This window comes from Theropithecus gelada, chromosome 6, assembly GCF_003255815.1.
Source record: "Theropithecus gelada isolate Dixy chromosome 6, Tgel_1.0, whole genome shotgun sequence".
NCBI classification, from domain to species: domain Eukaryota; kingdom Metazoa; phylum Chordata; class Mammalia; order Primates; family Cercopithecidae; genus Theropithecus; species Theropithecus gelada.
The window spans coordinates 38,710,380-38,722,502 of record NC_037673.1 but is presented as its reverse complement, the minus strand read 5'-3'; the positions used below and the strand labels follow the sequence as shown (position 1 = coordinate 38,722,502).

The 12,123-nt window shown below is 34.8% G+C and overlaps 1 protein-coding gene across 3 annotated transcripts in view; it reads left to right on the top strand.

Moving 5' to 3' along the window:
- The window catches only part of FYB1 (FYN binding protein 1), a 165,889-nt gene that overhangs the window by 149,197 nt on the left and 4,569 nt on the right, over positions 1–12,123 (top strand). For all 3 annotated transcript variants that reach the window (XM_025389107.1, XM_025389108.1, XM_025389106.1), the window contains 2 exons: positions 1,228–1,327; positions 1,785–1,947. In XM_025389107.1, coding sequence (XP_025244892.1) covers positions 1,228–1,327; positions 1,785–1,947 — 263 coding nt within the window. The remainder of the gene's footprint in view (positions 1–1,227; positions 1,328–1,784; positions 1,948–12,123) is intronic.

Genomic DNA, 12,123 nt, shown 5'->3' with positions numbered 1-12,123 from the left:
ATTCGCAGAGCCTGAGCTAGATATTGTGCCAGTTCTTTCCACAATGAATGAACTAAAAGCTAAGATTCCAAAATTGAGAATTAAACTTAAAATAAATTGGTTACAAACAAAACTTTATCTTAGATCATCTAAATAAAAATTCTTATATTCTAATTTTTAAAATGCTCACTAAAGATATCTACAGCCCTTCCCTACCATTCATAATTTAACCCTAGTGAATGGTTTTCAACTTTGGTTACAAATTAATATCATGCGGGAAGCTCTTAAAATGTGTCCATCACTACATGGACCTCGCTCAGACTAAATTAAATCTTTAAATTAATTTAAATTAGAATGTCCAGGAATTGGGCAAGAGCAGTAGTATGCTTTAAAAGCTTCCCAGGTGATCCTCTGTGTGGACAGGCTAGAAAATCACTGTTTTAGGCATATTCACTTATATTAGGGTAATTGGTATCTACAAAATATAGTGGATTTCTATACCTGGATCCTAGCAGTTAAAAAAATAAGTCTATTAACTCATCTAAACACTTAGGATGTGCTTATCTTTCTTACTTTCTCCCTCTCCCACCTCTGTCTCTCTCTCTCTCTTTCACTCACACACACACACACACACACACAAACACACACATGGACAATTGATAAAGTGATGAAGATAAAGATCAATAATAGCCATTTTTTTTAAAAGCTCCTTCTTATAATATCAAAAATCTTAACTGTTACACAAGATTTTTTTTATTAACCAAAACTCTGGCTGCATTTTAAGTAGATTTGAACAACATAACATATAAATGTTATAAACCATAAAAATTGATTCTTTTTTGAAGTCTTCTTTTTTAAAAATCCCTTCTTATGACATTTGCCAAGCTACATAATTATCTAGAAAGGGTTGATAATTTAGGGAGGTTTAAGAATAGATTAAGTCATATGAAACCGCTGACATGCAACCATGTTTAAACCATGACTCAGTGATTTTATGTGGTTCAGTATAAGAAGGAATCTAATCTCTCACTCCCATTTTAATTCTCATAGTCTATATTCGCTTGAGGAAACCCTTCTACATTATGAAATGTCATCATTTATTACGACCACAGTTACTGGATTTCTAACAAAAAGAATTAACTGAAACAAAAAGTTAAAAATATAATGTTATGAATTGTCTCTGTTATGGACTATTCTTTTAATATTTTCTAAACAAAGTGTTGTTTTATGTGTGTTCTGCCATCCTAGTCAAGGAGCTAATATTGGAAAAGCTAAGACAGAAGAAAAGGACCTTAAGAAGCTAAAAAAACAGGAAAAAGAAGAAAAAGACTTCAGGAAAAAATTTAAAGTATGTCATATCTAAATATTATACAAACTACAAAGCTCTACTGAAAAATCCAATGATTTTTAAGTACCAAAATGCACACTTTAAAGTGTAATTATCAATATTAGCGTTAGCTATGATAACCCTTTTATTTTGAACAAAATTTTATTTTAGATTTAAGTTTATTTTTATAAAAGATTAAGCAAGCTATAATATGCACAGTATTCATACTATGATAATCATCTAAATTTAGCTGTCCTTTGAACCTTAATAAGAAGGTTTAAAATAATTGTTATATTAGGTTGATGAGGTTATGAATGATGTTTGTCCCTCAAAATTTTCTTTAATATTCCTAATATTCCTATTTCTAAAACACTGATTATCTCTTTGGCAAATACCTTTTTAATAAATCAATTAATAAATAAGTTGTTTCAATAATGCATATAAACCAATAATTTAAATATTGTTCTCTTTTTTTTAGTATGATGGTGAAATTAGAGTCCTATATTCAACTAAAGTTACAACTTCTGTAACTTCTAAAAAGTGGGGAACCAGAGATCTACAGGTAAAACCTGGTGAATCTCTAGAAGTTATACAAAACACAGATGATACAAAAGTTCTCTGCAGAAATGAAGAAGGGAAATGTAAGTCACTGCTTATACTACAATATATACATATATGTCACCCCAGAATTTAACAACCAGACATGTTTTAGTGACGACTCTGTGTTTACTAACTGTTCTATCTTTTTGCTCTATCCTTTGTAAATTGTGGCAGTCATTCAGAAGTTGGTCATTATGCTGTACTGAAATCAATGTATTTTATTCTCTTTCTATTTACCACATACTATCTATATACTCTGTGTCAAAAATAATGCCAAATTACTGCTTCTCAAAATGCAGTCCTACAGACTATCAGCATCAGAAAGCCCTTGTGTGTGTATTAAAATCACAGTTTCCTGGACCCACCCTTGACTTGCTGAAACATGAGTTCTAGAAATCAGGTAAAAACGTGATGATAACTTTTTCCCTAGCTCGTTCATGTATACACTAAAGTCAGAACCACTGTGCTAAAGTAGACAGTGTCTCTTGCTCTGGCCTGGTTTTAAAATTATGTAGAATTTCAAATTATACAGAATTGTGTAGAATTCTGGATATTTCACACCTAGAATTTCCGGTTTTCTTATCTTGCAAATTCACTTGTTTTCATTTCTTATTTGAACACACTTAGTGCAACATACTAGTCCAAATAAATCCAAAAACGTTCCCGTCTCCTTTGACTTTATCAGCTATTAAAGTTGACAGATGGGAGCCAGGTGCGGTGGCTCATGCCTGTAATCCCAGCACTTTGGGAGGCTGAGACAGGATGATTGCTTGAACTCAGGAGTTTGAGACCAGCCTGAGCAACATAGCAAGACCTAGTCTTTACTAAAAATCAAAGAAAAATTAGCCAGATATAGTGGTGTGTGCCTGTAGTCCCAGCTACTTGGGAGGCTAAGGCAGAAAAAATCACTTGAGCTGAGGAGTTCCAAGCTGCAGTGAGCCATGATCCCACTGCTACACTCCAGCTGGGGTGACAGAGTGATACCCTGACTCAAGAAACAAACAACAACAACAAAAAAATAGAAAATAAAAGAAAGCTGACAGATGAAAATATGTTTATCAAATTTTTTAAAAAAAAAGCTTATTTAAAATCCAGAGAAGAGTAATTCAAAATTACATTGTCTTATATTTGAAACTGAATAGCCACCACAGCTGCCCCATATCAGCTTAGTCAATCTGCATGGAAAACATGGACTCTGAGTTTAATTTTAATGGGAGGAAGGTGACTCAGGGACAGGAATTGAAATGGAGTTTCAAGAATAAAACACAGTGACTCAAGGGTGGAGGAAATGGATGTAAAGTTTATCACGGAGGAGGTGTGGTTGGCTTTTCAAAGGAAAATACGGAATGTGGGTACAAAAGATAAAGGGCCGTGGCAGTGTAATATTAAGATTGGAAGTTCACTGAAGATAATGTGTAGAAAGATCCCCAGGGGACAAAGAAAACCCCCATTCAGACTAGGATTTGCAAGGATCTACCTTAGGGAATAGCCATAAGTGCAAAAAGAACTATAAGCATCAAATTGCATCAAAAAATATTTAAAAATTCAGATTTTTAAATTATTAAATGTTATGATGAATATACCCAATTGAATGTTCTAAATGAAAATTATGATAGTAATATGATGAATCTCTCATGACATATGGTAGAAAAAGTAAGAAAGCTGTGTAATTTGGGGTAGGATTTATAGCCATGTTATAAAATCATGCAAATAAGAGAAACTGAACAAAAAAAAAATTAAATACCAAAAAAAAAGTCTCAATATGGTGATAAGTCTAAATGATATGTTTTCTGTCCTCTACTTTCCAAAAATTTCCCATTTTTCACAACAGAGAATTGTCCTAGTATTTGTCACATAGACCTCTCTCCGGGGCACAAGCTGAAGCTTGTGCATATCTTGCCCTTGGTATGGTAGAAGAAAATCTTGCCATAGTGACCTAAGTCTCCCATGCTTAGCAGCAAGTCTTATCTAAAGCAATGCTCCTGCAACTTTGAAGTACATACACATCAATGGGGATCTTGTTGAAAATGTAGAAGTGAGGTCTGACATTCTTCTTTTTTTTTTTTTTTTTTTTTTGCTTATTTTTTCCCATCTTACATTTATAAAAATGGCATGACATTCTACGGGTTTTCAGGCTCCCAGGTAATTAATTGATGCTGCTGGTCCTTGGATCAGCATGGATCTTCACATATCCTAAGTAACAAGGATGTGATGATCTCATCAACAAACATGTATGGATATCGATGGACAGGAATAGATATGGCACCAGTAAGAGAAATTCAGAGAAGAGAGAAGAGACTCTTATCTTCCTAGGAACCAGCAGACTTTAAGAATAAGTAGGCCGGGCGCGGTGGCTCACGCCTGTAATCCCAGCACTTTGGGAGGCCGAGACGGGCGGATCACGAGGTCAGGAGATCGAGACCATCCTGGCTAACACAGTGAAACCCCGTCTCTACTAAAAAAAATACAAAAAACTAGCCGGGCGAGGTGGCGGGAGCCTGTAGTCCCAGCTACTCGGGAGGCTGAGGCAGGAAATGGCGTAAACCCGGGAGGCGGAGCTTGCAGTGAGCTGAGATCCGGCCACTGCACTCCAGCCTGGGCGACAGAGCAAGACTCCGTCTCAAAAAAAAAAAAAAAAAAAAAAGAATAAGTAGCCATTCAGAATAACTGCATAATCTAATATCATTTTCTACTTGAACATCAATAATTCTAAGTACTATTACAAATACTGGAGGTCCCCTGTTCTCTTAGAATGTGTCATCTTCTAAGAATTAGAGGTGAAAAGGTTTCATAAACTTCTGATAGATTACAGTCAAGAGTTTCATTTAAATATCTTTTTTCTTTCTGCTGCAGTATCAATGCACTTTACAGTTTCCAAGTTCATTGTTAACTACCTAAATTCTTAGATGGCTTTGGGGTACATCTCAGACGGGATGGAAACCACATGATTATATGGTAGCACTTCTATACATGTTGCTTTTTGTGTAAAGACTTTCTATGGGCTGGATTTTTTCTCTTTTTTTTAACTGTTATGTTACTTAATAATTGTAGATTTATTTTATTTTATTTTATTTATTATACTTTAAGTTCTAGGGTACATATGCACAACATGAAGGTTTGTTACATACGTATACATGTGCCATGTTGGTGTGCTGCACCCATTAACTCGTCATTTACATTAGGTATATCTCCTAATGCTATCCCTCCCCCCACCCCACAAGAGGACCTGGTGTGTGATATTCCCCTTCCTGTGTCCAAGTGATCTCATTGTTCAATTCCCACCTATGAGTGAGAACATGCAGCATTTGGTTTTCTGTCCTTGTGATAGTTTGCTGTGAATGATGGTTTCCAGCTGCATCCATGCCCCTACAAAGGACACAAACTCATCCTTTTTATGGCTGCATAGTATTCCATGGTGTATATGTGCCACATTTTCTTAATCCAGTCTGTCACTGATGGACATTTGGGTTGATTCCAAGTCATTGCTATTGTGAATAGTGCCACAATAAACATATGTGTGCATGTGTCTTTATAGCAGCATGACTTATAATCTTTTGGGTATATCCCTAGTAATGGGATGGCTGGGTCAAATGGTATTTCTAGTTCTAGATCCTTGAGGAATTGCCACAGTTTTCCACAATGGTTGAACCAGTTTACAGTCCCACCAATAGTGTAAAAACGTTCCTGTTTCTCCACATCCTCTCCAGCACCTGTTGTTTCCTGATTTTTTAATGATTGCCATTCTAACTAGTGTGAGATGGTATATAATATAAATAACTCTTATTATTTTGAGATACATTCCATCAATACCGAATTTATTGAGAGTTTTTATCATGAAGGGCTGTTGAATTTTGTCAAAGGCCTTTTCTGCTCTATTGAGATAATCATGTGGTTTTTGTCTTTGGTTCTGTTTATATGCTGGATTACGTTTATTGATTTGCGTATGTTGAACCAGCCTTGCATCCCAGGGTTGAAGGCCACTTGATCATGGTGGATAAGCTTTTTGATGTGCTGCTGGATTTGATTTGCCAATATTTTACTAAGGATTTTTGCATCGATGTTCATCAGGGATATTGGTCTAAAATTGTCTTTTTTTGTTGTATCTCTGTCAGGCTTTGGTATCAGGATGATGTTGGCCTCATAAAATGAGTTAGGGAGGATTTCCTCTTTTTCTATTGATTGGAATAGTTTCAGAAGGAATGGTACCAACTCCTCCTTGTACCTCTGGTAGAATTCGGCTGTGAATCCGTCTGGTCCTGGACTTTTTTTGGTTGGTAGGCTCTTAATTATTGCCTCAATTTCAGAGCCTGCTATTGGTCTATTCAGGGATTCAACTTCTTCCTGGTTTAGTTTTGGGAGAGTGTAAGTGTCCAGGAAATTATCCATTTCTTCTAGGTGTTCTAGTTTATTTGCATAGAGGTGTTTATAGTATTCTCTGATGGTGGTTTGTATTTCTGTGGGGTCGGTGGTGATATCCCCTTTATCATTTTTTATTGCTTCTATTTGATTCTTCTCTCTTTTCTTCTTTATTAGTCTTACTAGTGGTCTATCAATTTTGTTGATCTTTTCAAAAAGCCAGCTCCTGGATTCATTGATTTCTTGGAGGATTTTTTGTGTCTCTATCTCCTTCAGTTCTGCTCTGATCTTAGTTATTTCTTGCCTTCTGCTAGCTTTTGAATGTGTTTGCTCTTGCTTCTCTGGTTCTTTTAATTGTGATGTTAGGGTGTCAATTTTAGATCTTTCCTGCTTTCTCTGGTGGGCATTTAGTGCTATAAATTTCCCTCTACACACTGCTTTAAATGTGTCCCAGAGATTCTGGTATGTTGTATCTTTGTTCTCATTGGTTTCAAAGAACATCTTTATTTCTGCCTTCGTTTCGTTATATACCCAGTAGTCATTCAGGAGCAGGTTGTTCAGTTTCCATGTAGTTGAGCGGTTTTGATTGAGTTTCTTAGTCCTGAGTTCTAGTTTGATTGCACTGTGTTTGGCTTCCCCATAAAGTGATTCGGCAAAAATGCCAGTGGCAAGTGGAGAAATGAGATAGGGGAGCGAAGGCAGCCAATAAAGTCTTATTATCAAAAAGTTACCACTTGGATTATTGGAGCTTGATCCTACTGGAGACCCCCAAGTGTTAGTGTTATCCCATCCAGTGGGAAACAAATTGGGATATTTATACACCAACTCCTGTCCTTCAGGAGCTGAAGCCTATTCCTGGGAAGGTAGCCAGAAGCCAGAGAAAAGCCATCAGTGAAAAAATTTTTAAATGCAAGTACTGTCAGTTGGATATGCAGTTACTCACATGGTAAGGATGCGGGTGTAAGGGAGAGGCACTAGGAGCATGTTACTGACTTTCAGGTTAAGTATTATTCTATGGTTTAATCACCTTATCTACTTAATTTCAGTTTTATTTTTCCTAACCTCCTGCCTTTCTTAATTTTTACAAACCTGCTTACTCCTTCCATGGACTGGGTCCTTGACATTCTTAATTTTTAAAAATAGCTAATTCATTCTTCACACACCTCTATAAGATTGTTTAACCCTCCCTTTCCTAGATGATTGCAATAGCCTTTGTAGTGATACGTCTATCTTTGCCCTTACACTCAGAATCCATTTCCCCACAATGTTATTCAAATATTATTTTAAAAAATACAGTATTTAGGCTAGCACATAAAACTCTTTATCATCTAGGCTTACCCTCACCCACTGCTGTTTTCCATCTACAACTGACACTCCAGAAATACAAACTATTCACTTGTCATTCCCTGAATAAATCTCGTGTTTTGGCCAGCCGCAGTAGCTCATGCCTATAATCCCAGGACTTTGGGAGGCAGAGGTGGGCAGATCACTTTACGTCAGGAGTTTGAGACCAGCCTGGCCAACATGACGAAACACCTTCTCCACCAAAAATACAAAATTAGCTAGGCATGTTGGCGCACACCTATAATCCAGCTACTAGAGAAGCTGAGGCAGGAGAATCGCTTGAACCCAGGAGGCAGAGGTTGCAGTTAGCCGAAACTGCGCCTCTGCACTCCTGTCTGGTTGACAGAGCGAGACTCTGTCTCAAAAAAAAAAAAAAAAAAAAAAATTATGTGTTTCATCCTACTATGCTAGGAATTCAACTTGAAATGCCCATGATTCTCTATTAAAAACAACGCAGTTGTCATCTAAAATTAGAAGCACCCCCAGTCCCTACTCCCAGCCACACCATCACAGTTAATCTCTCCCCAACTCTACCATGATACTTCTTTTGCTGCTGTCATTGTCATTATTGTTTTATCAATCTATCACTCTTATTAGAATCTGAGCTTCAGAGTCACTTCAATGAAATGTTCTCAACATTGTATTGTCAACACATTACACAATGCCTTGCACCTTGCGTGGGCCTTGCTGGATTGAAAGAAACAATTTGGAAACTGCAGTTGGATAGCCAGATGAAAGTCTGACATACAGACACTCACAGAAACAAGTCCGCTGAATACTTTAACTGGTTAGAAGACAGAAGTTCTCTCCTTTGGCTTTAGTGATGTAGTTAGATTGTTATATGCCATTGCAGAGCCTCTAAATCTTTTGGTTCCTTATTTCTGCATCTTCTGATTACAGATGCCTTTGCATTTGTAACCGAGCACCAAGGTGAAACTAATGTTATCCTTACCCTCCATTCTTCTTTAATCCATCAGAGAAAGAAAAGCATAGCCTATTTCAACCTAAAGTTTGTAACGATAACAATTAAAGGCTAAAGCAAGAACAACAATCCCTTACAATACGGAATGGGGCATAAGCCACTTTTACAGGCATTATCACATTCGATCAAGCCTCACCCATGAACTTGTAGAAGCTCCTACTGTGTAGGCATTGAAATCTTCAATATAAATTTCTGGCACATTGCCAAATGTTTAGTTTCTTGCTTATATTTATACATATTCCATAACTCTATGTCTCATAAGCTGTGAGTTTTCCCACCTCCTGTGACTGAAAAAAACTTTCTACAAAAAATGTAGAATGAGATACTTTTTGTCTGAGTTATTTGTAGCCAAAATGCTCTCCATTTTCTTTAGGCATCAAAGACCAAGGGATTTTAAAGGTGCTTTCAATCTTCCCAAATCCAATTGATCATTTTTTTTTAACTTACATAATTTGTTTTCAATTTTAAAACAACACAGGCTCACTGAAAGAAAATTTTTAAAATTTAGAAAGTTAAAATGTTGTCCAAATATGAAGTTCCGGAAATAACAATAGAAACAGAGAAGAGGGGAAGAGTGAACATTTTTATAAAACTAGGATAATAATTTATATTCATATTATACACAACACACTGTTTTTTCTTTTATTATGAGCATTTTCCACTGAAATTGGACATTGTTCCACTTGCCTAGGTAAATCTATACAATATGATTTTCTTGTTTTTAAACTATGTGAGGCCAAATTGAGTACATTTAACTTTATTTCTGGATTTACCCACAACAAATGAAATAATGATGAAATAGTGTATTTTCATTTTTATTAAGTAAAAATTTGAAAATATTAGAATGAAGATAATTTCCACTTTTCCAAAGATTATTTTCTATTTCCTTGGTTAATCTGTATTCACAATATCCTTCTACAAGGTGAGTCATTAGTCCTGAGACACATCTGCCCTGTAGCAAGCAAACATTTGGGGAAGAAATTAACTGGCACGTATGGGGGGTGGGTGTTATTTTCCTAACTGGCTCTATCCCACCACATATTTCAAAACATTTGTTTCAAGCCATTATGTTCTGCTCTATAAATGTGAGGTTTCCAAATAATAATTTCATATGATATGTGAGAATCCCTGGTGTGCCCACACTCACAATATTACAGTGCTAAACATAGCTGCCCTTCTACATGATACAGACCATGATGAGATTGTTGTTGTTGTTGTTATTTCATGTGTTTATATTTTTCACTAACATTCCCTATAATAAATGTAGATATGTAACATGAACAAACAGATTTTCCTATTGCAAAAAAATATAGATATATTTCTAGGACCTATAATGGAGAGATTATTTAAAAATTTATGGTAAGTCACTTGTTTTGACACTGTCATGAATCATGCTTTTAATAGAATGAAGTTTTAGCTGAGATTTTTAAAGGTACCAGACAGCAAAACCTGTATTGTATTAAAAGTCATTTACCCTGTAAAAAGGCTATATAATGGTGATTTTATAGCTAGCAAGCCCCATGTTATCACATCATTTCTGCAGCACAGTACCATCTCACACTCCATCTCCCTAATACATTTTTCTTAAATAATATTCCCAATTATTGATGTTTATGTATTTCACACAAACACACAGCAGCAACAAAGTGTTCAACACAGGCGAAGGCTGTTCCTTAGAACTCTTGAACACACAGATATAGGAGGGAATGGAAATACAGGTTGAGAATCTAAGAGAATATGTTTTTATAAGCAATTTGTAAAGTTGAGGTATTAAGCTGTTTATCATGAATGATTAACTTTGGTCATGTAAAGGACTGTTTTAGCTCTCTACATTTAGTGCTTTATCTAAGCCTGCAAAATTTTAGCATAAATTAGTTTTTAAAAATAGATTACCTAAAAGTGTAAGCAAATAAAAATCTTTAATTTCTAAAAATGGTGATCACATTCTCTTTGTTTTGAACTTTATATCTGATGCTGGAATAACTGCAGTCTCTAACAACAGTTTATAACTCTTATATATTTCTCTATTTATCATCCAATTTTAGCTCAGAGAGTGTATGAAGTCTTACCAAATCATATGAGATTGACTTCAGTGTTGAAAGCTTCAGTTCATATACATCATTATTTTTAAATTATTAACATCAACATGAGTATATTATGGGAACATTTACTATTGTGTTATTTTCCAATTTGTTTTAGGAAAAAATCCAAAATGAAAGCAGAACCCCCAATTTTAACTGATAAAAAGAAGTCAATGGCTATTACTATCTGTAGAAGACTGTTCTAATTTTAGTGTAGCCCTAAGTATAGGTATAGATAAAAAGTTATTTCAGTTATGAGGACCCTGATACAAAATCCACAATTTGTTCTATAAGCTTGTTATTTGCAGAGATTTTTCTCTTTTGAGAGACACATGTAGAATTGAATTTGTTGGACATGAGCTTATCTCTTTAAAAAAATTACACTAAATTATTATGTATACCTTATTTAAAAAGAAAATCTGTTAATATGAAACGAACTGTGATATCAAAGCCTTCCCACAGACTATAGATATTAATTGTAGATGTTCTTACATTAATACTTTTTGCTACTTTTGCATTAATTGAAATATGAAGGAAGGTGCAACATGTTCTAATTTTTTAATACTCTGAGTAGTATGTTATTGTGCTTTTATTATCTTGACATGTTTCATTACTTTCATATGTTCCTAGTGTTTCATTACTTTTCTTACTTCTAATTTTTTATACTCTGAGTAATATGTTATTTGCTTTTATCTTGGTACATGTTTCATTACTTTCCTACTATGAGAATTCAAGGATAACTTTGATTCTTTATTTTCCAAATAGGATACTTATAAATAGTTTTTATTAAAAAGCGGTAAGCTTCTTGATAAAATATTTTAGTGGAGTTTTTTTTTTTTTTTACCCTGTAACACTTCAAGGGAAAGTTCATTTTCTTACATGTTAATGTATAAATTCAGTTTTATGATTCTAACTTTTAAAAAATATTTTCATGTTTAATCAATAGCAATATGACATCAATACATTTAAGTAAGTTTATCATTTGTATTATTAATTTTTGCTTATGAGCTTTCTCCTTATAATTTGTAACATGCTTGCTTTGATTCAGAACCAAAATTAGATCTAAAGTGGACCAAGACCAATAGATTGACTCACTGAGAGAAATTATTTAGAGATTGTATTGAGGAAGCAATAAATGGTACTAATCTCAAGCATACAACAGATTTTAGGCACTAACACAAAACTAACAATTCCAAAGATTAGTGATATTAATTAGATATCAGCAGGCATTTTCTTAAGAAAAATAGTTTATATTTTTCCTGAGAAATATGTGCACAATGAGGGGCAAATCTAAGGTGCCCCTCATATAACAACAACAACAAAACTTAGCTTTCCTGCATAAAATATGGCTTATTTTCTACTTAACCAGACATCACAGAATCCATAGTGTGTGCTCTTCCAATAATGCTTTTGCTCCATGAGTGATGAAATGCAAATGTTGATACTGTCCAATA